General features: G+C 44.6%; 9 protein-coding genes and 1 long non-coding RNA gene across 18 annotated transcripts in view; 6 read left to right on the plus strand and 4 right to left on the minus strand.

The window, feature by feature from the left end:
- Window positions 1–110: 110 nt before the first annotated feature.
- Window positions 111–6258, minus strand: mus81 (mus81 structure-specific endonuclease subunit). Of its 2 annotated transcripts, XM_026818728.1 has the most exons (6): window positions 6120–6258; window positions 1427–2194; window positions 1137–1350; window positions 829–1041; window positions 634–747; window positions 295–540 (listed from the first exon to the last, which is right to left on the minus strand). In XM_026818728.1, the coding sequence occupies exons 2-6, from the start codon at window positions 2074–2076 to the stop codon at window positions 295–297; spliced, it is 1437 nt and encodes a 478-aa protein (XP_026674529.1). In that variant the 5' UTR covers window positions 2077–2194; window positions 6120–6258. The 2 variants fall into 2 exon arrangements, with proteins under 2 accessions (XP_017890439.1, XP_026674529.1); XM_018034950.2 differs by lacking the exon at window positions 6120–6258 and having other exon boundaries at window positions 111–540; window positions 1427–2289.
- Window positions 531–861, plus strand: LOC113465103 (uncharacterized). The gene is made up of 2 exons (XR_003389925.1): window positions 531–623; window positions 731–861. It is a non-coding gene; the product is annotated as an uncharacterized LOC113465103 (long non-coding RNA).
- Window positions 2320–6207, plus strand: Shc (SHC-adaptor protein). 2 transcript variants are annotated; one of them, XM_018034953.2, is made up of 11 exons: window positions 2320–2596; window positions 2916–3121; window positions 3198–3268; window positions 3357–3417; window positions 3502–3675; window positions 3758–3921; window positions 4012–4271; window positions 4346–4495; window positions 4592–4719; window positions 4784–4894; window positions 4995–6207. In XM_018034953.2, exons 2-11 carry the CDS (start codon window positions 3023–3025, stop codon window positions 5127–5129), a joined length of 1353 nt encoding a protein of 450 aa, XP_017890442.1. In that variant the 5' UTR covers window positions 2320–2596; window positions 2916–3022; the 3' UTR covers window positions 5130–6207. The 2 variants fall into 2 exon arrangements, with proteins under 2 accessions (XP_017890442.1, XP_017890441.1); XM_018034952.2 differs by having other exon boundaries at window positions 2320–3121.
- A 43-nt stretch (window positions 6259–6301) lies between the features above and the next one.
- elg1 (enhanced level of genomic instability 1) lies at window positions 6302–11689 on the plus strand. Of its 2 annotated transcripts, XM_018034936.2 has the most exons (6): window positions 6302–6390; window positions 6483–7743; window positions 7844–8175; window positions 8408–9614; window positions 9716–10166; window positions 10274–11689. In XM_018034936.2, the coding sequence occupies exons 2-6, from the start codon at window positions 6764–6766 to the stop codon at window positions 11069–11071; spliced, it is 3768 nt and encodes a 1255-aa protein (XP_017890425.1). In that variant the 5' UTR covers window positions 6302–6390; window positions 6483–6763; the 3' UTR covers window positions 11072–11689. The 2 variants fall into 2 exon arrangements, with proteins under 2 accessions (XP_017890425.1, XP_017890426.1); XM_018034937.2 differs by lacking the exon at window positions 6302–6390 and having other exon boundaries at window positions 6546–7743; window positions 7844–8115.
- eIF3l (eukaryotic translation initiation factor 3 subunit L) lies at window positions 11680–13703 on the minus strand. The gene is made up of 3 exons (XM_018034948.2): window positions 13545–13703; window positions 11964–13430; window positions 11680–11861 (listed from the first exon to the last, which is right to left on the minus strand). The coding sequence occupies exons 1-3, from the start codon at window positions 13563–13565 to the stop codon at window positions 11727–11729; spliced, it is 1623 nt and encodes a 540-aa protein (XP_017890437.1). The 5' UTR covers window positions 13566–13703; the 3' UTR covers window positions 11680–11726.
- Window positions 13704–14259: 556 nt separating this feature from the next.
- On the plus strand, window positions 14260–16384 carry LOC108631265 (developmentally-regulated GTP-binding protein 2). Its single transcript, XM_026818767.1, has 5 exons — window positions 14260–14425; window positions 14687–14994; window positions 15068–15498; window positions 15628–15829; window positions 15918–16384. The coding sequence occupies exons 1-5, from the start codon at window positions 14362–14364 to the stop codon at window positions 16002–16004; spliced, it is 1092 nt and encodes a 363-aa protein (XP_026674568.1). The 5' UTR covers window positions 14260–14361; the 3' UTR covers window positions 16005–16384.
- A 147-nt stretch (window positions 16385–16531) lies between these two features.
- On the plus strand, window positions 16532–19468 carry TfIIS (RNA polymerase II elongation factor). 3 transcript variants are annotated; one of them, XM_018035072.2, is made up of 5 exons: window positions 16532–16663; window positions 16901–16978; window positions 17748–17925; window positions 18031–18389; window positions 18473–19401. In XM_018035072.2, the coding sequence occupies exons 2-5, from the start codon at window positions 16910–16912 to the stop codon at window positions 18806–18808; spliced, it is 942 nt and encodes a 313-aa protein (XP_017890561.1). In that variant the 5' UTR covers window positions 16532–16663; window positions 16901–16909; the 3' UTR covers window positions 18809–19401. The 3 variants fall into 3 exon arrangements, with proteins under 3 accessions (XP_017890561.1, XP_026674569.1, XP_026674570.1); XM_026818768.1 differs by lacking the exon at window positions 16532–16663 and having other exon boundaries at window positions 16899–16986; window positions 18473–19468; XM_026818769.1 differs by lacking the exons at window positions 16532–16663; window positions 16901–16978 and adding an exon at window positions 17552–17639.
- A 116-nt stretch (window positions 19469–19584) lies between these two features.
- On the minus strand, window positions 19585–24433 carry LOC108631262 (mutS protein homolog 4). Of its 4 annotated transcripts, XM_018035069.2 has the most exons (13): window positions 24197–24433; window positions 23936–24098; window positions 23776–23840; window positions 23400–23548; window positions 23126–23319; window positions 22908–23029; window positions 22596–22813; window positions 22327–22527; window positions 22076–22262; window positions 21537–22006; window positions 21202–21417; window positions 20911–21119; window positions 19585–20803 (listed from the first exon to the last, which is right to left on the minus strand). In XM_018035069.2, the coding sequence occupies exons 1-13, from the start codon at window positions 24291–24293 to the stop codon at window positions 19732–19734; spliced, it is 3363 nt and encodes a 1120-aa protein (XP_017890558.1). In that variant the 5' UTR covers window positions 24294–24433; the 3' UTR covers window positions 19585–19731. The 4 variants fall into 4 exon arrangements, with proteins under 4 accessions (XP_017890558.1, XP_017890557.1, XP_026674567.1 ...); XM_018035068.2 differs by having other exon boundaries at window positions 21537–22262; XM_026818766.1 differs by having other exon boundaries at window positions 21537–22262; window positions 23936–24222.
- Window positions 24434–24560: 127 nt separating this feature from the next.
- On the minus strand, window positions 24561–26598 carry Rpt6 (26S proteasome regulatory subunit Rpt6). The gene is made up of 6 exons (XM_018035071.2): window positions 26340–26598; window positions 26114–26258; window positions 25623–26033; window positions 25292–25518; window positions 24914–25189; window positions 24561–24817 (listed from the first exon to the last, which is right to left on the minus strand). Exons 1-6 carry the CDS (start codon window positions 26355–26357, stop codon window positions 24677–24679), a joined length of 1218 nt encoding a protein of 405 aa, XP_017890560.1. The 5' UTR covers window positions 26358–26598; the 3' UTR covers window positions 24561–24676.
- A 331-nt stretch (window positions 26599–26929) lies between these two features.
- The window catches only part of LOC108631283 (uncharacterized), a 4760-nt gene continuing 3778 nt past the window's right edge, over window positions 26930–27911 (plus strand). The window contains exons 1-2 of the mRNA XM_018035122.2: window positions 26930–27469; window positions 27571–27688. Coding sequence (XP_017890611.1) covers window positions 27378–27469; window positions 27571–27688 — 210 coding nt within the window. The 5' untranslated portion in view covers window positions 26930–27377. The remainder of the gene's footprint in view (window positions 27470–27570; window positions 27689–27911) is intronic.

Below are 27911 nucleotides of genomic sequence, written 5' to 3' on the forward strand. Positions count from 1 at the left end.
TAGATGGCGCCACGTGCAACCCCGAAAACCGTAAGACGGTACTCTATGAGAAAAGTTTCATTCGACAGGTTTTACATAAAACGGATGAGAGTAAGGAAAAACATACTGTATAATTTACACTTTTTTCTAATATTATTCGTGAATTATATCAACATTCGTCACAACAGTAATAAGAGAGATACATATATTGAGTTGGACGGTCCAAGTTCTTTTTTTAACTCTCTCGCATCTCGTCCAGATGGCGAACGAGCACCTGGGGAACGAATGGCGAACAATTGTGATTTATGTGAAATTTCAATCGAACTTCCTTTTTGTGTACAATTGATGAATTGTTTGACTGATCGCTGGTCCGATAAGACGTTTTTTATCACCGAAGTCGATAGTCGCCAACAATAATCCGGCGTCGGAAGATTTTCGTCGAAACGCTTCGATCAATGCTCGCGGACTCGGATAACGATCCACGATCGCTGCGGCTTTCTCTATACTCATACCCTTCAGTTGCAGCAAATGGCGAACAAACATTTCGTTCACTTTAAACACCTACGAATATCAATTTCCACGTGTATTACATGACGTAAGGATGTCGATGGACGAATTATTACACGTGTACGCATCGCAGAACCGTATGTATACCTTTTGCTTGGATGCCGCTTTATTGAATTCTTCGAATTCCATCATGCTAAAATTATCATTTAAAATATCAATTTGTGCAATATCTTCTTTCTTACAGACAGACAAATTCTTCTCCTAAAAACACGTACAACGGTTAGAATCAAGTACAACGGTTTACTTACGGTAAAAATTTAAAAGATGTATCGAAACTACTACTTTAAAAATTGTAATTAAAATACGAGACAGCGACGACAGGTAGAACATAGAATCTTTATGGGACCTAGTATATTTCACTGAAAAACCATCCTGTATCAGAGTATTGATGGAAGCCTGCATCAACGACGAATGCGGTATCGCTAATCTACGACCTTTCTCGTATTCCTCGATCACGTACATCAGATTTTGAATCCCAGACTGTTTCAATCTGAACTGAACAGGAAACGATACGATGACAACTTTACGTTTCAATCGTGAACGATAAAGTTCGTATGTATAAGAGAATGATTCAATTGCAATGCAATTACTTTCTGCTCGTGGAACCTCCCATCCGTGATGCTTGCACTTAAATCGTCTATTCGTTTTCTCTCCACGACGTAAGGTAAAACCAATTCTCTGTTCGTGTTTCTGCATCTAGCGATCCATGCGAAGTCGCCAACTTTCAAATGTCGTACCTCAAACGATACACCAAGCTCCGTTAACTCCACTATGGTAGCGTCGTTCTCAGGTTTCGTCTTACCACTGTATACATATAAGAATGTTCATAGAAATCTAATCGACTGACTTTTGATATCGAGACACAAGTCGTTTGGCATACCCACAAATTTCCTGAGTATCCACCAGTAATATTATGTCAAATTTGTTCGTCTTAAAGTAAGCGTTCCGTTTAAAAGTATCGAGAGAATCCATTTCATCATTATCCTCTATATGTGGATCTAAATTCTTTGCCGATTTTGTTCTCTCCCGTAGTTTTCCCGCTACATTTTGCTTGGAATTCTGTCCTTTGCGATCCCGATCTCTGACGACTGGCTGCTGCTCGAAACATTTGTCGGTAATGAGCTCAGCAGAATTGGACTTGTACAATCTGAAAGGTTCCTCCGAATTGTCAGCCTCTTCATCTGTAGTATCTAGTAGAACGTTTCGTTCAGATTCAAATTTTCCTCCGAGCTGTTCACCGGCGTTACAATCAATATCGTTGGTACTCGTACTCGTCGAACCTTTGGTTCGGGCTTTATACTCTTCGAGTTTCCTATCCAGCATCAAACATAATTTTGTACCAAAGTGCTGTAATATTATACAATCCCTCCCAGACTTCAGAGGCAAAGGATACTTCCTCAACGATGTGAGAGCTTTCGAAAATTGCTTTTGCAAGTCCGAATTTTTCGACGCAGCTTCTTCCCTCCATTCCTCTAACCAAAGTTCAAACAACGGATTCGGTTTTTTCACCTTAAGTTTGATTCTTTTCATGGCCCTTCCGAACCATGACTGAACCCTATGGATTAATATTGTTCAGAGAAATACTGATCACACGATAAACACGGAACACTTTTCCTGGTTGTTTCAAATTCTTTGCAGAGACTCATTGCTGGATGAACAGAAAGAGAATTCCAATTTTAAGGTAAGTTCTCAGTTCTAACAAACGATTATTGGTGTGGTGACCATGTTTCCTACTCCTGTACTCTGTACTGCTGGTACTGCTAAACCTCGGTTGTTTGGTCGTTCCAGTTCGGTCCATTCCGTCCGTCTGTCCGGTTCGGTAGGTTTCAGGTTTCAGTAGTGGGCTTGGGTTTGGTGTGGTCCAGTGCACCTGATCTTGTGTGTGTGTGTGTGTGTGGGGGGGTTGTGCCAGAAAATCAGGCAAACATGTCGAATTTATCGTAGTACTTTCGTTTCATACATCCGTCGATAGATTCTTGATTGAAATGATCAAAAAGCCGATTGCGTATAATCGTGTCGTAGACATATGATACGAACAATCGTCTACGAGGTATGATCTCATTTCCTGTTAAATCATACATTTCCTAAATCGAAATTTTCTACCCGCACGCATCGTCGGTCGGGACAATTACGACGCAGCGTTGATCATTGCGTTCATTTGTTCGTCGCATTGTCGTGTGGTTACCGGTCGACTGAAGTTTAATTGTTCCGATGGAAGGCGCGGTGTCCGGAGACAGTTACACATTGATGTTGACTGACAATGAGAATGTAGTTACGCGCGATCCAAGATATTTCATATCGTCATAATATTTTCCACACAACTGAACAATTCATCGATCGATTTCCAATTAAAATTCTTCTGTTTCCAGTTGTACACTTGTATAATTATATAATTATAATTGTATGCAACACGGTATAATTGTAGCTGGTCATAGTATACATACACGTATGTATATAGAGTATATAGAATTTAGAAATGGCAACTGGACGTAGTAATTTCATAAGTAAACCAGCGAGAGGGTGGTTACACCCTGACCATTTAGTGAGTAAGGAGGGAATCACTTACAAAGTTAAGGTAAAATCTTGATCTTACTGATCTAACATCGATATCGTGCATTAAATAACGTTCAAATACCAATGTATCTATTCAGTACATAGGATGTCTAGAAGTACACACGTCTATGAAAAGCTTAGATTTTGAAACAAGATCATGGGTCGCCAAGTAAGTCGCTACGTATTATATTCGCTTAATCTATACATGCACCAGTATATTCGTTTCGAATGAACTTTCCTGTCAAATTTCTGCGTAGAGAATGTATAAACAGAGTCTGTGAAGCAGCCGGGCTAAAGTCTGCAGATAAAAAGAGGAGGGTATGCACGTTTAATTGTTGCCATTAGGTTTATAACAGAACGACCACGACGAGAATTTATGATTGTTTATACGTATAACGAAAGGTGGGCAGGAAGGTGTTGAGGGCGATACCCGATAAACCTCGCATGGAACACACGGGTCTCATGATAAATTTGATTATCAGTAGCTGCAGTTTAGCACTGACCAATGCAGAGACCGGGCACATCATTGCCAAGCATGAAATGCCGCGTATATCTTTCGCTTCGGGAGGCGACACGGTAATGTATCTCGTACATCTGTCTACACGCTTCCAACTGAAATTACTCGTAGACGCTCTTACCGTCCCATGTCCCGTTCCAGGGAAGACTGGACTTCGTGGCGTACGTTGCCAAAAATATGGACGAGTGCCGCGCATGTTACGTATTAGAATGCGGAGGAGGATTGGCACAAGACGTCATATCTACCATTGGGCAAGCTTTCGAGTTGCGATTCAAGGAATTTCTTACGAAACCAAATTCGTTACAGTAATTATCGATCGTTTTCATTCGTGCAATTGGCGTAAATTCCCTGATCGTAGACTCGAGCCACTGTCAATCTGGTTTAAATGACCGCAGCCCTATATTGAACGGCGGACGAGAAGCAGACAGAGATTATTACAACGATCTTCCGGGAAAAGTTCCTCCGGACATCGTCGGACCTCCGCCGCCGGTTCCACCCTTACCGATCACGGCGTCGACTCTACCCAATTTGAAGCATCACCATCACACTGCACAGATTCACGCGTCGCGGGTCAACAATATTTCGCACAATTCGGTCCTACGCGGGGACACGTTCTCTTCGAATTCTGACCAGAGACATCGCGAACAATGGGCAGGTAACGTGACTGGCGATCCCATCGTCGTCGACAATGCCACGGTATCGTTACAACACTGAATCGTTACGATGCAGAGACTGGAAACTTGATCGATCTGAACTCAGACGGGACGTCGACAAATTTCAACGCGTCCCTCGAACACAATTACGTGAACGATAGCGTGGTAGCAGCTTCCAGAGAAAATCATCGCGATCAAACGTCGCTCTTCGACGTGTTCGACATGCGTAAGTAGCTTCCGTGAGAGCGTGTGAAAGCGAGGTGAAAGACGACGTCGTGAACCTTTTCACACGACGAAATCAACGACGACGAATTCTTTTTAGAACCGTTTAGTTCCGCGATATCGGACATGAACAGATTGAGTCCGCATTCTCAGAAACAGCAGTTGAAGCATGAGGTGTGGTTCCATGGTAGCGTCAGCCGTGCCGAAGCGGAATCGATGTTGACGAGGGTAAGCGTCCAAGCTTACTTTCATCGTTTGTTCGCATCTCATCTCGCCCCTGACACCTTTTCAGGACGGAGACTTCCTGGTACGCGAATCTCAAGGCTCGCCTGGCCAATACGTTCTCACCGGTATGAACAACGGTACGCCGAAACATTTATTGTTGATCGACCCGGAAGGCGTAGTAAGTATTCTAACCGCGCACCTTTTCTGTTCTCCTCCTTTCCCATTCATCGCTGGTTTACGTGCATCTTTAATAATCTACTCCTATTATCCGGTTACAGGTTCGCACGAAAGACCGCGTTTTCGATAGTGTGAGTCATTTAGTGAATCATCATTGTGACAATCTATTACCAATTATATCGGCCGACAGCGTTTTAGTACTTCGTTATCCGATTCCCAGACGTACGAGTCATTGATTTCGACCAAGGGTCAAATTCTCTCGTAGATCACTGACGATCAATGTACCACCTAAGTACCTAATAGGTACTCGAGACTGCTCTCTTACACGGTTTAGCATTTGTTAACTGGCCAGATTTTGCTTGTATAATCACGTGATTCAATTCTATTTTTACCACGACTACCCCTACCACGGTCGTGTCTCGACCGTCTGACAGGAGAAGGGAGACGATGGGTAATTTATACAATTTTTTATCTGATCTTCTCGCGTCGAGAACAAATGCCTAACAACGGCTAATATTTTGTGATCATTTGTGACTGTGACGACGACGAGAGAAGAGCCTATTGAACGATGTGACGTCGCGGTATCACAGATTCAGATTAATTTCAGTTCGCGCGTATACAAGTATATGTAAGACTGAAAACGACGTCTCACGCATGCCATTGTTACACCTCGAAATGTGCCAGCAGAACTTTATTTTCTACTACCGATGGCTCGCTACAAATACCGAATACATCTTGACTAATGACTACGTCTTTGAATTTTTTATCGGACTTTTGCTGCCCATGTACAAAATACAAATATACAAGTGTATAGATGGCCATGGCCTTCGTATACAAAATCTTTTTGTAACCTCGGTCATTTCAAGTTACGTAAGATGGAACTGTTTCTACAAATGTTTTTACAAACTTTTCAACGTCCACACGATCCGATATATTTTAATTCAACGTTTGCGAACCGATTTACGCTGCTGGTATTCTCAATTTTAACAAAACTATACACCTATTCACGTTAAATCGATGTTTTCATCGGACTAAATTTTATTCACTGTATTTGACACTTTTCGATTTTTCCACCTTTACCAGCATCATATATCGTTTTTATGCAAAATTCAAACGTGAAATTTGAACACGTGAAATGTGCTTATACACGTTATACCCATCCTATAACGTTTTAATATCTCTTTTTCGTAAAGCATACAAATTATTATATTCACTTTAATACTCACGTTTTTGGCAAGATAAACGTGAACGGACGTCATTTAAATATAGTGCGTAAAAATTATTCGTATCACGTTACGTACGTTGAAGAGAAAACTATGTTGTAAGACCAAATTGATCGAGCCATGAATAAATGTTTATAATAATACAGGATGATGAGAGTATGCAGGAGTGTGTCTTTTGGACGTACGCACGATGCGCGCGTGGTCTGCGCACGACAACGCATGATGGCCGCTGCGCTGGGCAAGGAATCCGGGAGCGGTGATCGCGCTCGCGGCTGTAATTAAAATCACTACTCTCTCGGCTGTACAATTTTTTACAGGAGAAAATATATTCGTCGAATCTTGTACATATAGTATAGTTGTCTGCAGGTTGTAACCGAAATCTGAATTTCACTCTTTCTCGGCGCACATCGCTTCCATGGAAATTCCCACAAATGTATCGCATTTTCCCATCTATACCGAAGAGGTACACAGAGCTTTGGCATACATATATGTGTATATGTGTGTCATGGACGCATGGAACCACGGAAACATGTCGTGTAGTATTATGGCGCCAAAATTTTACCGTACGCGTGGATGGATAAACAATTAATTTTTGCACCGATGAACCGTGTTACGTTTTGAAAGTTTCACGCGCATGGTGACGAGGTATGAAAAATATCACGCAGTATTTCGACGATAGCGTTAAATCTGTTAACGGTGCAACGAGTTGCGCTAACAATGAAACGATGAGGGAAGAATACTCGCACGATAAAAAAGGCTCGAGAGGGAAGCGTAGTCGTGTAAAAATTAGAATATCCCGATCGAGTACAAGCGAAAGGATATGTGACATCGTAGAGAATAGTAACGATATGATCGACAAAACACCTAGTCCGTTCTCGAAGGAGAACGGTAAGAATGAAAATCAACGCGATACACCGAAAAGATCTTCAACTTTAAAATCGATATTAGCAACGAGGAACAAAACGTTAACCGACAACGGCCAGAATATAAATCATAAGGGATCAAACAATTTTAATGGTAGCAGTGACAGTGATAACAGTAGTAACGATGGTAATAGCAATGACAAGAAGAAGCAGAAGAAGCGGTTCAGTGAAGATTGTCCCAAGGTTTGTTCGGAGACCGATAAAAGATTGAAAAAGGAACTGATCGATAAACTGGACGTTAGTAGAGACAGTCGCACGAGCGGAAATAGTAAAGTCAAGGATAAAAAAATGATCGATGACGACACGATGGAATTAATAAATGTCGATCCTAACGACGAGGGCGAAAGCGGTAAAGACGAATGCTCGTCGAATGCTTTTGCGATTTTGATGGGCCATAATAAGCCAGTGGCACAGTGTCCCGCGGCGCAAACGAAATTCAGTCCCCCGGATGCAAAAGCAGATGCTAAAAGATCGGAGGAATGCAGGGAAAAATTGAAACGTACCAAGGAAAGGCTCGAAGCTTTGGCCGATAAAAGAGGACGTTCCAAGAGGAAAGTCGCGGAGATGGAAGAAAGTGAAAAGATAGAAGAAATGATAAAAGATCGGCTAAAACTTTTCAAGGGAGAGAAGAAGAAAGACAACGGCGCGATCACGACCAATTTAAGCCAAAAGCAATCGGCCGGCACGTTATTGAATTATTTCAGGTAATTGTATAACGTATTATTTCATATGTTCTACCGTAGTTAGACGTACCGTCAATTAAAAGTCTGTTTTACTCTTGTCCCGACGTTCCCTTAAAAATAGCAAAGCACCCGTGGATTTAAATACTGCGGGCGTAACTACCGTCGTGGTGAAAGCCGATGTACACGCGACCCAGAGCGATGATCAATCCCAGAGCCGACCGACCAAGAGATCGATTAAAATTAAACAAATACGCAGAAGCAGGAGGATACGCAGGAACAAAGGATCGGATTTCGATTTGTCTCGAGTGGATGACATAAGGATCGTAGAGTCCGATAACGTCGATGTTCTCGGTAACGAGGGCGGCAAACGTGACAGGCGGCAGACGAAAAGAGGTAAATGGTCGTTGAAAGTGAATCTTCGAGCTTCCGAGAACGTCGAGGATACCATTCTAGGTAATTTACGCGATGGTCATTTTCGAATGTCGTCCATTTACGTTGAAACTGATATAAATGATGAACATGAATTCGTGAGTCTCCCAAATATCAACACTTTTGGTCGATGGCAATGATCTTCTCGCACTTTGATCGCTGATATTTCAATCTTTCTCATTCATCGTTCTGTCACACCTTTCACGTATACCGTTATACACATATACATAGAGGTAACTTTTTATGTTCGTAACAGTAAGCAGCAGTAGCAGCAGCAGCAGCGATGAAGAAATATTTACGGCAAGAAGGACCGGCACTGAATTAAACATGGAAAATCGTAAAAAATGTGGGACGTCAAAAAGCGTAGATCTAAAAACTTCACCGACGACAAAGGGTAAGAAGACTGAAAAAACCGTTTCGAAGCAGGCCAACGGTGCGACGACGAAGCTGCGCAAAAAGAAAGGCGGAGAACCGACGGAGAGTAAACAGCAGGAATTGGTCAAAGGCGATGAATACCAATCGCGTCCGATGGAACTTATCGTTCTCGCGGAGAACAACGATACGCAGAGTCAACAGAACGGCCAACAGTGGCCGGTTCGTGAAAACGATCGAAGAAGGAAGGCGGCTAAGCTGGCACCTTTATTCGCGAAACGAAAGAAGCCGGATCCAGAGGCGATGGCTGCACGTCGATTATTTTTACGACCAAATACGACGGACACTTGTACGAAAGGTACAAATCGGAAGATGGGATCCGTTTATGGTACGTTATCATCGTTCCCGTTGATAAGCCATGTCACTCAGTTGAGCAGCCGTTCAGCCGTTTTTGACGGATGTAAGATTCCGAACGAGATTCCGAAGGTGCCGGCCAAACACGTTCCACTAATAGATTCAAGCAATTTTAAAGACGTGATAGACTGGTCAAATGGAAGGTCGTCGTCGTCGTCGTCGTCCAAGTCCAAGTCCAAGTCCAAGTCCAAGTCTGTTGAGAAACTGGCCAGACCCCCCAGGGTCTCGGATGTATTGGCAGAATTAGGGAGAAATTGTTCGAACGTGAAGGAAATATGGGATGTTATCTCTGTCATTAAGGGAGGATCGAACAAAACGATCAAATACCCAAAATCATCGTTGACGGGTAAAAGAAGGAAACAATCGGAGACGAAGGAGAAGATCGAATCGATCGACGAGGAACAGCTCGAGTATTGCAGTTGGACTTACAAATACAGGCCGAGACGTTCTGGACAAGTGATTGGAAACGATGAAGCTGTTAGAAAGTTGAAGGACTGGTTGATCGGATGGAGCGCAATTTCTGCTGCGACGAACGGAGACAGTGGTGATGAATTTTACCAGTCCGACAATAGTCGTTCGACGAGTATCGAAAGTAATCAAGTAGCCGTGCTGCTCGGACCACATGGATGCGGTAAAACGGCCAGCGTATACGCGATAGCCGAAGAATTTGGTTACACGTTAGTATGAGAAAAAAGAGAGAAAACGATGTATCTTTTGTACCTACAAAATCAATTGACTCACGCGGCTCGTAATCAGGCATATCTCTTCTGTTCGTTAGCGTGTTGGAATTAAACGCGTCGTCTAGAAGGACAGGGAAGAAACTTTCGAAGGAGTTCGAGGAAGCGACCAAATCGCATCGGATCAAGAATAATAACGGCAAGGCAGCTGCTGTTGCTGCTGTTGCTCCTCCTACCGCTCTTTACTACGATACGAATTTAGATGAAATCGAATCGAAGGACGTGCCACAAAACTCTCTGATTCTTCTGGAGGACGTTGATCTTATATTCGAAGAGGACGAAGGTTTCGTTTCGGCTGCCTATCAGTTGGCGTCCAACTCGAAGCGTCCGATCGTAATGACTTGCAGGGACGTTTGTCCTCATTTGAGTAAAATGGCACCTCAGCAAACTAAAATTCATTTTCAACGACCCAGCGGCAACGCGGTATCCGTTCTGTTGGAATTGATTTCGATGGTAGAAACTGGTTACAGGCTGCCGAGCGATCGTAAAATCGTACGTATGTAAATGCTGACACGTAGTAGATCAGCCGACACAATTGTATCGTTCGTACAACGGAATAATACCGTTATTTGTTTTTCTTTTGTTGTTGTTGTTGACAGGATCTATTGCAAACCGGCGACTTACGAAGGTCTTTATTACAACTGCAATATTTATTGCTGTCCGGTCCACTAAAAATTCTCGACAGAAGCGTCAATTTGAAGAATTCATTTTGGCACAGCGTGCTGTGCAACGTATACAAGCCGGCGATTAAAGTAAGTAAACGGTCGAAGAAGAGGTCGAAAGCGTCGAGCAACGAAAAGATCAATGATAAAAGTATATTAATTGATCTAGCTAGTAAATTAGATGATATAGCGTTAATGTCGTCTTTGACCGACGTTCAGGACACCGCGTTGGATCTGTCCGAAATAAAAATTCAACCGAACTTGTCCTTGATCGAGGACACGTCTACGTATTCGTCTTCTAGTGACGTGTGTCTAGAAATAAGTGAATGGATAGGAAACAAAGTAATGCGGACAGGACAGTTTAGCGACAGCGAACTACAGCTTCATAACAATATCGTGCTCAGAAAACAGATAAACAAGAACGTAGACTTAGTTTTAGCGCGTGCTACCACGTTCGTGTTGGATCGTCGAATTCTGGCTATGGATTATCTCCCATCTGTAAGAGCAATATGCAGAGCGGAGAAGTCGCGAGCCACCGCGAACAGTAAAAGGGGAAATCGATTCTTTCATTATCTTCATAACTTGAAAGTAGCAGCAGCAATGGCGGCGACGACGACGACGACGACGACGACGACAATGACCGCAGCGTCGGTGTTCAAACCGAACATTTTAACAGCAGCGTGCGACATGATGCACGACGCGATCCGAGACGATTCAGAGACGAGTCGGAGTTGAAACGACCCGAGCTTTGCGTAGCTCTGTTGCACGTATGTGTATATGCACGTGTGTAGCCTGTATTGTACATGGACGTCATTAGGAAAAGTTAATCCAGTCCGGTGGAAACGTTTTTCTTTAAATTTGGCCACGGTCTAACGAAAGTGTGATCTGCTGTGCGACCGCCGAAGAGAACTTGCTGACGTTAAACCGGAGACGACGTATAGCTTATTTCTTTATCTCTTTCTATTTTTTGATAAACCGAAATCTCTGAATGCCCATGTAATTTTTAAGAAATTAAAGAGACAGTAAACGGTAAACGCTTTTGCGCGTTGCACAAAAAACTGTTCACGTGTGTGCGTTAGTATTGGAAAATATTGTACATAGTTGTGAAACGTTGAAACATAGCAGGACGTGTGTCTGGACGAATCGACGTCGTGTACGATGAATTCGATACGTCGTGTATCGATGGTTTTATAGAGTTTGATAATTTTTAATAGAAAAGGAAAACGCGACGTAGATACAGGTAGATGTATCGTGGTGATACGTGTGGTACAACGTAACGTTGTCTGCCGACACCGACCGATACAGTGAAATCGTCTTATGATTATATAAATAAAAATTTATGCTTACTGTTGATCAATCAGTTTATTCGGTATTATACCGCATTAATGAATTAAATTTTAATATGATGCAGCTTGCGGTTTAGTTCCTCGAACTTTAAAATTTTTCGAATGAAGAAATCACCGTAACGGTGCGCGACCTTCGTGTCAGCGATGTGAATCATATCGTGGTCGATGTAAAAGTCCAGCTGTAACATTACAAGACGTACCGAACATGATGAATATCGAGAAGATTCCAATAGAAAGAGTAAAAATATCGTATCGACCTATATGATGATCGTACGAATTACCTCTGATCCGGACTGAAATTTCCCATCTAATCCGGATGCTCCTTTCGTCCAAACTATGTTCTTCATTTTGTGTTTGAAACACAGCAAGTGAATAGTGAGCGCATTGACTTCTTTGTCCAAGTCCCAACTCTCCTCGGGTCTGGTATTGCTACTCATGAACGTGGCTAGTTTGCTCAATGGTAAAGTCGTGTACAATTTCAAATAGGAACGAATCGTTGGCAACATCTTTTGCTGCACGACTTCGTCCATGAAGACTTGAGTCTGGTGCTTGACCGCTTCCCGGACATAATCCTCGTTCGGATTCTCGGGATTCGGCGGCGTGAGGGACACGAACTTGGGACAAGAATGCACAAAGATCGATTCGAATTCGTCCAGATCGCCGTACTGCATCTTGTACATTTTCTCGTGATAATTCTTGTCGCGCAACGTCTGCTGCAATCCCTCGTCTATGCATTGCGGATGTAGCACGAGGCAGATCGCTAGCAAGTTATACATTTGGTCCGTTTGTTTGTTGATTTGATCATTTTGATAATTTTTCGTCGCGAACAATTGCTTCGTCCGTTGAATGTACAATAAAATGCCGGAGAACGTTCTGATCGCATCCGCGTATCTACGCATCATCATGTACGCGAAGCCAACGTAATACGCCGTCGATATTTGGCAACCGGGAACGTGAGAGTACGCGCTCTTCTTATAAAGTTCCACGTTCTCCAGCACCTTTATGGCCTGATAGTAGTCTCCCGAAAGAGAGTGTAAACGCAAAAGACCGACGAGAGAGAAATAACCGAGCATTTTGTACAAAGAATGTCTCCCGAACACCCCGGCGACAGAATCCGGATCTCCGCCGCTCGCATACACCTCCAATTGACTTTTGATCTTGGATTTATCTACCAAGTAATGCAGAACGTTCAGAATGAACATCACATCCCATGCTTTATTGTGGTCGTTCAACGTGTCGAGTTCATCGGCCGTTTTATTCGACAAATTCGCACGATAATATTGAAACGATTGAAATTGATAAACGTACTCGTCGATGAGCTCCCACAACCATTGATCGGGTAATTCTAACTGTACCGGCGTTTCCGACCGCAGAAGGTGGTTAAACAGTTCGCAGTAATTAGAAAAAGAATCAAGACGATGCTGCAACGTGGGCCCGTGACTGGACGTGCGAGCGTAAATGTGTCGATAGTAAAGCTCTTTGTATAAACAGAGAAACAGTGAATCGTTGTCGACGAATGGCTTGATCGCTGTCGCGTCCGGCCAAGATGATTTCTCGAAGAACTGTTCCGAAATTTTTGGAAACGACGTCTCGTACAGATTTTGCACCTCGAAGATCAGCCCCTCGTTTATACACGTTCGTAAATATACTACAAAGTCTCGTACGACTTCTGGCACCACACGGTAATGTGGGCTTTCGTACTGGTCACCATATACGTCCGGTGATCCATAACTGTCGTGAGCGTCATACTGTAAAAAAAACGATGCACCTCTTAGCCTATCGTCGCTCATTGGAACGATATTTCGATTTAAATAGTTTAGTTAACTTTCGATTTCGATAGTAAAACGACTCGGCTTGCTCACCCTGTTGTAATCGTCGTACATCGTATCACGTTGTACTGGCTGACTGGAACCTGACCCGATCTAACCTCTATCTAACCTCAATCTAACCAACGTGTCTTCTTCTGACGCTTGTCAAGTTGTTCGCCGCAGTTCGCCGCAATGGAAGTTGTTGCGTTGTTGTGAATCGACTTTTTCACCAATTTCTCAACACACGGCGCTGTTGCGAGGCGCTAGTGGCGCCATCTAGCGTAAATAGCTGCAAATATATACCTTGCATTAGGAGAATATAAGTCGTAAGAGGTAGCACTATCTCCGGGTGATGACGTCATTGGTAGGACGTTAGTGCTACCTCTTACAACTTATATTCTCCTATTACAAAGTATATATTTGCAGCCATTTACGCCAGATGGCGCCACGAGCAACTCCAAATTCATCGGGGCCAAGCACTTTCGCGGCCATGAACGCTAGATGGCGCCACGAGCAACCCCAAAATCATTTTAACTTACGTTTTAAAATGTTAATTAACCTAATAATTGATTAAATAATAAGTAAATGATACAATGAACGAATAACGTTTATTATTTTTATAATTTACACCGTTCCTGTATTTTTACGTTCCCTTTACATTCAATTTCAAAATAAAATTACATCATTTACCAATTATCACGCAAACCTCCCTTAACCTCAATCGTGTGCCTGCGTGTGTGTGTGTGTGTGTGTGTGTGTGTGCGCGCGCCGTGTGCCGTGGCAGTGGTGTGGTGTGGGTGGACTGTGATGCGCCGTGCGGTGTGTAATATTTCTCAATGTAAATTTGTCGTTCTCTCGTTAGACACGTACAATGGGCATATTAGAGAAAATATCAGAAATTGAAAAGGAAATTGCACGGACGCAAAAGAACAAAGGTTCGTATGTATACACGTATATAATAATCAGAATGTCGTCTCTTAACCTCAGCAGACCTGGACCTAGTCTCACATACTCACGTTCAGAGTCGTGTAACGTGTAACGAGACGTGTATTTGAGAAGCATCGAGCGCTAAAAGTTAAAATTGTCCTTGCCATAGAATGCATTTAACGAAACGTGATCTTGCGAATCTTTGCATCGTGCTCACTCGTATCTCTCTCGCTCTCGATTATATAGCAACTCGATTTATGAATTTTCAGCCACCGAATATCACTTAGGATTGTTAAAAGCGAAGCTCGCAAAGTACAGATCGCAGTTGTTAGAGCCACCAAAAAAATCTGAGAAGGGAGAAGGATTCGATGTGTTAAAATCAGGGGATGCGAGGGTAGCTTTGATAGGTTTTCCTTCGGTCGGAAAGTCTACTTTGTTGAGTACTCTGACGCACACGGAATCCGAAGCCGCATCTTACGAATTCACGACGTTGACGTGTATACCTGGTGTCATCGAATACAAAGGAGCCAACATACAGCTCCTCGATCTTCCTGGAATAATCGAAGGTGCTGCACAGGTAATGCGTCACTCACTTTTCAATGTCTCACGTGAGACTGGAATGGATTTTTCTAATACTTACGACATTTAAGGGGAAGGGAAGAGGCAGGCAAGTGATAGCTGTCGCAAGAACGGCAGATTTGGTTCTCATGATGTTAGACGCTACCAAGCAAGATGTACAGAGGCAACTGTTAGAAAAAGAATTAGAATCGGTCGGTATAAGACTTAACAAAAAGAAGCCAAACATATATTTTAAAATAAAGAAAGGAGGCGGACTGGCGTTTAATTCGACGTGCCCGTTGACGAAAGTCGATGAGAAATTAGTTCAAATGATCTTGCATGAGTATAAAATTTTCAATGCCGAGGTCCTGTTTCGCGAAGATTGCAGTGCGGACGAATTAATCGACGTGATCAATGCCAACAGAGTATATTTACCATGCCTTTATGTACATAACAAAATAGATCAAATATCTATAGAGGAAGTGGACAGGATCGCGAGGCAACCTAACAGCGTAGTGGTTAGGTGAGAATATCTGTTTGTCCGTAGATCGGAATTTACGAGAGAAACTTGACACGCGCAACGTACTCCGACGTAGGAGCTCTGACGATCGACAAATCATATTTGACTCTCATACATTATGTTCTCCCGTAGTTGTAATATGAAATTAAATTTGGATTTCCTTCTTGAAACGCTATGGGAATATTTATCTTTGATAAGAGTTTACACTAAGAAGCCTGGGCAACCGCCTGATTTCGACGACGGTTTGATATTAAGGAAAGGAGTCACCGTGGAACACGTGTGCCATGCGATACACCGTACGCTCGCTCAACAATTCAAATATGCTCTCGTATGGGTAAGGATCGTTCGTCGCGTACTCACCCTCGCGAAGAGTGCGTCGTCCGCCGTGGAAACGTTGTCAGACGTTTCATATTTTGTTTCAGGGAACGAGTACCAAGTATTCGCCTCAACGAGTAGGCCTGCAGCACGTTATGCACGACGAAGACGTTATTCAAGTAGTTAAGAAATAAAGTTCATGTCACGGCAGATCTGTGAAAATCTGGATGACCAGAGGTCGGATGATGCTCGGCTCGGTTATTTCGACAAAAATTTCTGTTTTCTCATCATTAAATATTTTATACATAATTGCTTTTCTAATTATAAGAAAAACGATTGGATTTTAAACGATCGATTTCAATTACGTTCCGCTTATACCGTTTACTAGTGTGAAAAGTTTATACTTATAACTACATGTTACATTTTCTAGAAAGTTAAAGGCTAGAATAGCTTAAGTACAATTTTTAATAAATATTCGTATGAAAACGATCGGATCGTGAGAACGCAGTATTGTTTAATAATCGTGTAACACTCGTGTATAGCCTTGACAATACATCTGAACAGTTGCTGCAGATCACTGTTCGTTGAGTTTGTTGTTGTGATTCGTTCATGTCTGAAAATTGTATCGACAAAATGTAATTTTACGACGTGCATTCGATTAAAGAGTCGATGGTGGAAAGTGGTCGAAACACTTGGAAACCTGTCGAGGTGGTGGTGATGCCGATGTCGAGCAGAAGACATGTGTGATTCGAACCGTCCCTCGCGTTTTCCATTTCGCTTTACCCGCCGAAGGTGTCAGCACGATCAGCCCCGAGACGAGTGGTGGTGACCAACCAGCTTCGCACCGGTGCCCGTACGTATGTATGCACGTTGGGATTACTTGGGATGCACAATTGCGCTGCGACTGCTTGCGACCGTCGAGCGTCGAGGTCGAGCGAGGGTGTCGAGTCAGCTTTGGCTCGCCTCTGTATCCAGTATCGAACTCCGCGTCGCAAGTTACGGTCGTAAACGTAACATTTACGTGTTTGTCGTTCAGCTGCTCGGCGGCACGTTGTATGTTTATATCGGTGTTTTGTGTAAAAACTATCAGGTATCCACGATGAGCGCCGAGGAAGAGGTGTTGCGGATCCAGAAAAAGTTGAACAAAATGTCGAGCGGTGACGGAACGGTGAGTGAGTGAGTAAAATATAGTTGTTGTGTATCGCTGTCGCGCGTTCGGCATATTGGAGATCGAGATCGCATCAATTGATCGAGAACCAATCATTTCTTCGAACAGAAAACACGATCGTTGCGTGAACTGAACGACCAACACGACCGTTGCGAACAACGTTACACACGACACGACTCTTTCATTCGACTCGCGCGTCTACTTAAGTATTAGACGAGAAAAAGACGAACGTTTATTCGTACGCTGTCGGTCGCATCGTCGTCCGTAGTCCTAATAATGTTCGATACGCGAGAATGGTTACGACTACGACGTGTGTGTCGAGTCGGACGTGTGCAGTCTTATCATTGTCGGCGTACCATGATTCTGTCATTCGCGAAGCTTGGCCGTTAAGTCATGACCGCGTTCTCGTCCGCGTTCTCGTCCGCGAGAGACCGCGAGATTCAGATTCGTAAAAGCGCGCGATGGAGATTGATGCTACCCACCAAGCGACCGTTATCGTTGATCGTTACATTTATCTAACATGTTGATCGGTACTACTCGTTGTACTTACCACGCGCGGGTACCGTTTCGTCGCACCTGGTCTAGCCGTGGTTCAGGTTCAGAAAAAAGAACCGCTCGTTATCTGGACGCATATTACCGTGTACGTTAACGCGATAATCGGGTAAGGACGGCCGATAACAATGGTTTCGATTACATAAAGAGAAATAACACGACTACTGATTGGTAATGTGACCGAGGAGGTATACCTTGTCTTCTCTTTTTGTTTCAGGGACAGGAACAGGCATTGGAACTGCTCAAAGTATTGCAAAAGTTGCCGGTCGATTTGGAACTTCTGACCAAGACACGTATCGGTATGACGGTGAACGCGTTAAGGAAGTCCAGTAGAGACGAAGAAGTGATATCGCTGTCCAAGACTCTGATAAAAAATTGGAAGAAATTCCTGTCTGGTAAATAGATGATGACGATGATGATGAATGATTGTTCCAAGTAAAACTTTTAGGTGAACGTACGCGACCACCGATTATACTATATTGTTCTTTTGCACGTCGAAGGATCGAACAAAGAGAAGGATTCCACTTCTTCGAGCGGTTCAAAGAAGAAGGACGACAAGTCGGAAAAGAACAACAAAGATGACGGGGACCAGAAGAAGGACAAAGATAATGCGGACGGGAACGACGCGAAAGTGAAGGAAGAGAAGGCTCACAAAGATATGCAAAGAAAACAATCGACGTTTCCCGCTCCGACCACCACCGATGCCGTCAGGCTAAAGTGTAGGGAACTTTTGGCAGCAGCTTTAAGAGTGGACGGTAGCACAATCGAGGGTTGCGCGTCCCCCGAAGAACTGGCCGAGGAACTGGAGGAAGCTATTTATGCAGAATTTAAGAACACCGACAACAGATACAAGAACAGAGTAAGCTCACCGTTTTCATATCGCGACAGTTTTCACCTTGTCGTTCCTCTCTCCGACGTTCTACTCGATTGTGTAACGTGCAGGTACGAAGCAGGGTCGCTAATCTTCGTGACGCGAAGAATCCGAATCTTCGAACCAATTTTATCGCTGGCGCCATCACACCCGCCAGGCTGGCCGTTATGACAGCGGAGGAGATGGCGAGCGACGAGATAAAACAATTGCGGGAACAGTTCAAGAAGGAGGCGATCAACGATGCTCAACTTGCCGTGGTCCAAGGGACCAAGACCGACTTATTGAAATGCGGTAAATGCAAAAAACGTAACTGCACCTACAATCAAGTGCAAACGCGTTCCGCCGACGAACCTATGACTACTTTTGTGCTGTGCAACGAATGCGGGAACCGATGGAAATTCTGTTAAATATCGTCGAAATCCAGGCGTCCATCGTCCTTTCTGATCGCGCGATCGCGAGGGTGAAAATCTGTTTGGTTCGAGATCCATTCTATCGAATCGTAATTCACTCGATCCGATCGAGCTCGAGCGCAGCGTTTTTCATTCGCAGAGAGCCGTGCGCCGATTATTTCGTCTTCGCTCAATCGACCTTTCCATCTTTCATTCTCTCTCGAATTTTCTTCTATCTCTGTCCTCCTATTCTCGTTCTATTGTACATAACGACACTCTAATCTTGCCCGGCGATCACGCGTGAAATTCGACTAAAATCAACGATGCTTTTATCCTTATTGTTCGTTTGCGACTCGTACGAATAGAATCTCGTGTGTTCATTTCGAATCGCGCTAGGATGGGATAGGATCGCGTAAAAAATTCAACCTGTACGATTCAACACACCGAGGAGAGAAGAGTTCTTCGAGAGGAGAGGAGAGACTCTTCTCACCTCGCCTCGCCTCGCCTCCGCACTCGCGCACATTCTGACAAGTTTGCATAATACACGTTACGTGTGAACGATTAAACATTGTGAATACAGCTCTGAAATACATGTATGTAATTAGAGTGTAGCACTTCTGGAGAATACCTCTTTCAGACAGTTCCAATTTCTTTTAATCATCAATTTCGTTCGTTTAATCGTCGCGTACGTCTTCGGAGCCTGATACATAGGCTCCTATAACGGGAAATCAAACGACAGTTTTTCAGGAAAATGGTAGTAATCGATCCCGGTGGTTGAAAAATCGTCCAAGCCATCGTAAGAAAAAAAATATATTTACTTTCATTGCGATTTTGCGGGAATGATAATATACACGTGAGAAGTTACTTTTGAAATGGAACTGATTATAAAACTAAACACCGTGTCATCTGGTACTCGAAGAGACTAGTTACCTTTACGGTACTCAACGCGTCAATGTAGATAAGTCGGAAATGTCGGCCAGATCGATATCGATATCAGTGTCCGAGAGACAGTGTTGGTATCCCTCGATCGTGAATAACGATATTCTCGATCGCGACGGTTCGTAGATGAACGGTGGAGAGGAGGGAACGTTGATAATATTACCGACTTCGGAGCCTGGAGACATCGAGTTCAGCCTCGACGACGATGCCCGCGGTGGCGACGGCTCGTGTGTAAACGACGGAGAAGGAATTCTACCGATGTCAGAGCGCGGAGTGATTTCTGTGAAGTTTGTCAACGTTTCGTCCAAATCGTCGTTCGTCTTATCCGTAGTCGTGATCGGGAACGCTGGAGATTTTCTCACATCCTCTTCCCATCCCGAATAAACGCACACAGGCTGCATGATCATGTCGAACGAACAGTTGGACGACACGAGATCATCCGGATCGGTGGCCCGATCAACAGTTTCATCTGCTGCGTTCACGTCTAGTCCGGGGTGGTACACTGGCGATCTCACTGAGCCGGGGCTTGGTCGCCCCCCATGGTTATCATCTTGCACGTCGCCCTCGCTCTCGTTCGTCGCGTTCCTTTCCTGCTGCTGCTGCTGCTGCTGCTGCTGCTGCTGCTGCTTATTTTCTTCTCGCTCGTCATTTCCCTCGTCATTGCCCGTTCGTTTGCAGTGCATGAGAAACTCGACAAGCGAGTTCACTTGCTCCCGTTGGAAATCGCCACTCTCTAATAATTCGTACAAATCGACCAGGGCATCGTAATGATCTCTCTCCGTGGCGTTTAAATCCGATGTCGCTCGATGGATGACCTGCCAGGAATCACGTATCGCAATCGTGTTCGTGTCCGTGAGCATCGACGAAACATCTTTTCTTCTACGTGCCGCGCTACGTTCCGAAGCGTATCTCCTTGCTTTTTCTGTGACAGGCTTCGGTAAACCGGAGGATTCGGCTAAAGCGATCCCATAATCATCGGTAGGTGCCACACCTCGTCTCAATTTATGAGTGTACGTCGATCGTCGATCTTCCGATCGCTGCTGAATCAGATTTATTCTAGTCTCGAAATGTAGACTGAAACAAACGATGGTACACGATAAGTCGACGCTCTGTGTATGATAAAAATGAGAATGGCTCGAGTATGGTTGCCGATGCCTCGAAGAGCGAACGGAGCGACATACTTGGTCACGTTCACATGCAAATACGCCAGATTCGTCAAGTAAAAGAAATGAGTCGCGACGAAAATGAAACTAGTCGTGTTGAGTAGTTTCTCGCATATGGCCCAGGCGATCGAGCCACCTTCTTCGGTGGCAGTACCCTTGCACGGTTCGTCCAGAACGATCAGCGAGTTTGCCGTGACCGATTGCAAAATGTACCGCGACTCCTTCATCTGAAAAGCGAACGTGAATCGACGAATCGAGAAGTTGCAAACGTTACGGGTAACAACAATGTGAATCGAAGACTAGTCGGACCTCGAGTGCAAAAGTGGAAGCGTTGCATTCGATGTCGTCGCGTACAGCTATCTTGCAGAATATCGCGTCCGTTATGCGAAACGTAGCTTTCCCAGCCGGAACGAAACAGCCTATCTGAGCCATGATGTGAAGCAAGACGATTTGTTTGAGATAGGTCGATTTCCCGCTCATATTTGCTCCGGAGATGACGGTCACGTTTCGTGGTACCGACGTCCTCTGATCGTCACCGGAAAAAACAGAAGGAAGTGAGCAGAGGTGTGACCGTGGTGTGGCGGTACCGCCAGGGCTCGGCGAGGTGACTACGAGACGGGAACGGAAGCGAAAATGACAATTACTATGTCGTTGGACACGGGAGTGTCCAGGCCGAAAGCGTCCATCATCGGATGTCTGGACTCGAGCACTTCCAAACTCCGTCCGAACGTTGGTCTCACGTACGTTTGATGCGAGCTGACCAAAGCCAGAGACGTCACGAGATCCAACTCCGCGACGTTCGCGCACAAATCGAACATACAACCGATGTATTCGCGGATATTTTTTAACACGTCACAGAGGAGTATGTTACTCATTAAATGTAATTCGTCGCAGGCGATTTTGCATTGTTGACTCAACGCTGCGAGCGCGTCCGTGGTCATGGTATACGTTTGCATACGCTTTCGCACCTCTACGAACTCGGTCGGCAGAGTGAAATTCGAGTTTGTCTCGTTCACTTTCCGCGGCAACACCATTTTAACGTGAAAGCCCAGAGAAGCGTTGCAGTTGAGGGACAACGGCAAGCCGTATTTGTTCGCCAGAGCTCCTACCAGACCTACACCCGGAGAGAACAGCACAGACAACAGCGATAATAATAAAAAATTGATAAATAATTTTTTGATACTTTTCATGTCGTCGATCAGCTCGCAGTACGTTTGTCGAGCGACGTCCAACAGATCGTTGATTCCCGCCTTGATGGCGAAAGAGCGTTGCATGTTCGAAGACGTGTACCCGGCCACGAATCTCGCATCCGGGTGTATGGTCTCGAGTATTTTCTCTCGCATCAAACGAAAATGATCGTTGTCCAGTTTCTGAGATCGTAATCGTTGTTTTAACCGTGTTAATGGGTCAAGAGATTTTCGGCCGACCGCTTACCTTCTCAATTTTACGGATTAGATCGCTCTCGCCGACCGACAGTATCTTCCGAAGCTCCGGTACAGCGTCCAACAAATGTTTCAACAGCAGAACGTAATTTAAATTTTGCTCCGCGCATTGCACGCTGTTCTCGTGTAAAACGGTCGGCGTCATTGACAAAGCTAACAGCCTGTCGGCACCGTAAAATTGTCGCACGACAGGCTACGGCATCGAACGACGTTTCGAGTTAAAACGAACAATAACGATAATACTGAATAAACCAGGCACACCTGAATGAGAGCCTTTAAGGAACGATTGGACACTAATTCCGCAACGGCAGCTTGCCGCTCGAGAATCATATCTTCTTCGCAAGGCGGCTGAAGTATGTTGGCGCGTAACAGTTTTCTACCCATCGGCGTTGAGCATTGGTCCAGCATATTGAGCAAGCTGACATTTTGCCTGCCGCATTGCGACTGTACCAATTCCAAACTCCGAGCGCTCTCCAAATCTGCAAACGGTTCGCGTCAATTCGAGATTTAATCACTTTCGATGACTCGTGATCCGAAGTGATCATCGTTTCGATGCTGGTCTCGAGGTCGTACCTATTGTAGTGGCATTCGGTGACCCTTGAAATTCGATCTTCACCGATTTCGGGGCGTAGACAATATGTTGCACGTACTCGACGTACTTTAAAAGTGCCGCTGCCGCGGCCAACGCGTAATACCTGTACAATATACGTATACGACGTTTTCACTTTAAAACGCTGAGCACAGAGACTCTTCTTTTTGAATCACAATAGAAACGTTCTGTACATACTCACTTTTGTTTGATGAACAATTCTATTGCCGAATACTCGTCCAAGCAGAGAGTTTTGACTCGGTCTAATCCTACCGTGTCATTGAAATGGATACGAGACACCGCTGTTACTTGCATATCGGGAAAATTCTCCGTTATCAAACGGTACAGAATATTCTTATGTTTGGTACTGTCGCACATCGTGTCTGGCATCAATACCTAAGGAGATGAACGGCGACGGAATTACGAACACTCTCGACGACGTCGATTAAAGAGCTCAGTGCTCAGCGAATGCTTACTTCCGTCGGATCGAACAGGTACAGCCTGCTCAATACGTTGATATACGTCGGGGAGTCACTGATCTGACAAAGAATTACGTGCGGGCAATGAATGTTTACCGTGGCTATTCCTACTTCGCATCTCGCATCGCCGCGACCAGTCGTTATAGCTGCGCGCACACACACACACACACACACGATAAAAATTATAAATTATAAAATAGCCAGCAGTAACTGTAGACGAGCGGTACATCTGTGTCATCGTCGTCGTCGTCGTCGTCGTCGTCGTCGTCGTCGTCGTCGTCGTCGTCGTCGTCGTCGTCGTCGTCGTCGTCGTCGTCGTCGTCGTCATCGTCGTAGTAATTGTGACAAGCGTGAATCGAGGACTCGGTCTCACCAAGGATCGTGCCGCTAGAATCGCGTGAAGTCGAACCAGCACCCGTGGTGGTTCTTGTTCCAGACCTGCGGTATATAATACACTATACGTTATTCGTTCGGAGTTTTCGAATCGGTACTTGTTAGATCATGATAATACACGATGCTCGATACACGCGCACCTGGAAGCGTAATTGCGCGGCGACGTACTCGTCACCATAGAAGAGGACGCGGGGAAAGGTCTACGACCATGAGCGGTTGGAAATCTTGCGTTTTTCGATGTACTCGAACTCGCCGACGTGCATTTACGTTTATTTCTCGATTGCACGTTACCTCCATCCAAATCTAACGGGAGAGAAAAACAGACGATTATCATGAAGAGTATACGACGCTGAGCCCAAGTTGGATGGCGTTGTCAGAAAGATCATTTGATTCATACGCACAGCGTTTTGCCAACGCGACGTCGAACGGTTGTCGCAGTCTCGTCTGGGGTCGTTCCCTCGGTGGTTGGAACGTCGGCTCGGTTCTAATTACGTTCATTGTTTTACACTTGAAAAGAATTCGGATCGCCAAGTGTAACGCGTTTCAAAATGGACTACGAAAGCGGCGCGCACGCGCGGTCCCGCGCGCGCGTCGATTTGGTTCACAGCGACGCCGCCTACAGCTACGTGCGCCTGGAGTCTGGACTGGACGTGACCAGTAAAGATGAATTGAATGAAATGCGCTCAGCGTTGCTAGACGACTCTGGTTAATTGAAATAAATGCGTCGGAACGTGTATTAACTCGTGATCGTGCTCTTACAACCTGTTACTCGTACAATCCGTTTATTCCGTGTACATTTCAACCGAATCTTTCTGCGAACGATCTTACAAAAATGCGTAACGGTAAGAGAGAATGAATATAGGAGGTCTAGGCGGAGACGATCACTTCCACAGCTTCTTGATCGACATATTCTTTTCCGAATCCTTCTGCATAACTTTGGCTACGGCCATCTCGAAATCTTCTTGAGTCACGTGGACGCGACGTTCTCTGAGGGCGTACATACCAGCCTCCGTGCACACACCCTAGAAAAGTGAAACGAAATTCAGATCACCGTGTTCAGAGGATAATCGTTGTAATCGAGAGTCGATTCGTCTCTTGGAACAATTATAGAGGAGTACCTTCACTTCTGCACCGGACGCGCCAGGCATCAGCTCGGCAATCTTCCTTAAATTTATGCCGCGAGTCAAATTCATCTTCCTAGAATGAATTTTCAATATGTCGAGTCGCGCTTCCTCGTTCGGAGGTGGGAACTCGATTTTACGATCTATACGGCCCGGTCTCAACAATGCCGGATCCAATATGTCGATTCTGTTGGTCGCCATTATAACTTTTATATTCTTCGTTGCCTCGAAACCGTCCAGCTGGTTAAGCAACTCGAGCATGGTCCTTTGAACCTGATCGCAAATTATCGATTAACACGGCACTTAACGGCAAGTCGAGTTGATCGATCGAGGCCATCGATCTCGTCGGGGTAAAACGTATTTTACAAAACGTACTTCGCTGTCTCCTCCGGAGCCAGATTCGATGCGAGAACTTCCGATCGAATCTATTTCGTCCATGAATATTATGGAAGGTGCGTGTTCCCGCGCCATTACGAACAATTCGCGGACCATTCGTGAACCTTCGCCGATGAACTTTTGTACCAGCTCGGAACCAGAGACGCGAATAAAAGTACACTCGGTGTGATGGGCGACTGCTCTTGCCAAAAGAGTTTTCCCCGTACCTACGAGAACAAAATTCGTCGAATTCGTCGACGATGGGACAACGAGAACGTGGCCCGGTGGCCAACAAAGTAACGGTGTTAAATTAAGTGTGTTCGTTGCTTACCCGGTGGACCGTACAAAAGTACACCTTTAGGTTGTGCGATTCCAAGAGCGTCGAACAATTCGGGATGTTTCACAGGCAGTTCGATTACTTCCTTGATCTCTTTAATTTGTTTGTCTAAACCACCGACCATTTCGTACGTCGAGTCTGGTACTTTCTCCACCATCATCAAAGAGACAAGGGGATCGACCTTGTTGGGCAAAATTTTATGCAACGTATAACTCTCGTTGCGTAGCGCGACTCTCGAATTCGGTGTAACATCGTTGATATCAATGTTCTTGTCTATGTCCACCACAAATTTCCCCTCCGGATGAACTTTGACCAAAACTTTCTTTTTGTCCATGGGCTTAACGACTTCGCCGACGTATGAGCCTTGTTCTTGTAAGAGTTGCAGTTCTTCCCGCAACATACGTACTACGGACGAAAGGGCGAAAAGAAAACGATGATAATCTGTTGCGTGAAACGAACGTGCTACAAGTTAATTAGAAATGTACCTTTGGCATTGAGCTCGTTACGTTGCGCTTGTAACCTCCTCAGGTTCTGACTCTTCTCGGCTACGATCAACTGCAGTTCTTCGATTTTAGTGATATAATACGGCTTAAAGCCTTCCCCCTTCAGGGGCTTATCGTCTATGTCCATCTGAAGCAAACCAGAGAAATGGGCAGAAACGATCGTGTAAAATTGTGAAACGAGACGTTCGATAGAACGAATCTCACTCACCTTACTCGGGAGAGTCATTGTAACTGTAGCACTTGCTCACTTACAGATTATCACTTTCCCTGTTGCAATCGTTTTTATATTGCCATTTACTTGTAAGAACAAGGGAGAGAGAAGGAAATTATTAACTTGGCAATTACAAGTTTTGTTACCGTAAGAACTGCTTGTCATCGATACCTATACACTGGTGACCGCTAACGCGAACTCGAACCACTCAAACTCAAACCTCAAACCACTGAAACAGCCGTCTGTCTGCTGCTATCTATGATCCAAGTCCCGGTAGAGGGCTTTGGCGCTCGTGGCGCCATCTAGTGTAAATGGCTGCAAATATATGCTTTGTATTAGGAGAAGGAGTTTATTGGTAGTAAACCGCGCATGCGCGAGAAAACCCGGCCCGTATCTCATCACTGGTTAGAGGTAGCACTAAGAGGTAAGAGGTGCGACCCCACATAACTCCTACCAATGGCGTCACCACCCGGAGATAGTGCTACCTCTTACAATTTATATTCTCCTAATACAAAGTATGTATTTGCAGCCATTTACGCTAGATGGCGCCACGAGCGCCTCGCAACATCACGTGACGTTAGTATAGTATAATTTAGAGAGGCAACGATAGTGCCCTCTACCGGGAGTTGGATATGCGGATGGGTTTGGCGTGGGCTGGGGATGGGCGGCCTGGCCGGTTAATCGGTTAAATTAAAGGTGCGAACCGTGCAGGTATGGTGCTCGATGGCCGATTAAGAATTTATAAAGTAAAATAGACGGCGACGCGGAAATTTATACGGTAGAATGACACGTTGAAGTAACTTTGTAAAAGGCGAATTTGCATGACTTGTGAATTGAAACCGTGTCTTATTTTGTGATTGACATAACGTATAACGTGCAAAGTGCAACGTGAAAGTCCGGCACGTACGCCACGTGACCGCATGGTTTTTAGACGTTGTTCTAAGCAGCATAGGTTAAGGTGAAGACCCGGTTCCACCTGGTTGGCGGGAGATGAATTCCATTCGTAACTCTCACGTGTCTCTCGCATAAACGAAGATGGAATTCGACTTCTCGTTCAATTTCATGCTGATATTCTCTATCTTCTTATCGATACTCGCTACGATAATCACCGTCTACCAAAAACTCAAGTGAGCATTTCTCCCTTCTCGTTCTATTTTTGTTTTTCTCATTGTCGTTGATAACGATCATCAGATTTACACGTATCGGTCATACTTGGGTCGTTTCTCAGATTAAGATGGCCCGTAAGAATGAACTGCTGGTTTTGCAACAACGATACGAAAATTTGGCGGCAACATCTCAATTGGTGGATGTGTCCCCATTGCGAACAATACAATGGTTTCGCCAAGGTAAGATGAATCGTTTCATCGTAATCCTTTATCAAACTACTCGTACGTCGGGAGTAGAAGTTCCAATCCCACCCGGCCTACAGCCTTAAGGATGTATTGGCTATACAGTCAATCCCCAAAGTTTATGTACCTTAGAAAAACGCATTTCCTATAATTAAAAAGAAATCAGACGTCGCAAGAATAATGCTAATAATAAATAGCTACGTGATAAAAAGTATAGAAG

This window comes from Ceratina calcarata, unplaced genomic scaffold (assembly GCF_001652005.2).
Source record: "Ceratina calcarata isolate Rehan_Ccalc_2016 unplaced genomic scaffold, ASM165200v1 scaffold86.2, whole genome shotgun sequence".
NCBI lineage: Eukaryota > Metazoa > Arthropoda > Insecta > Hymenoptera > Apidae > Ceratina > Ceratina calcarata.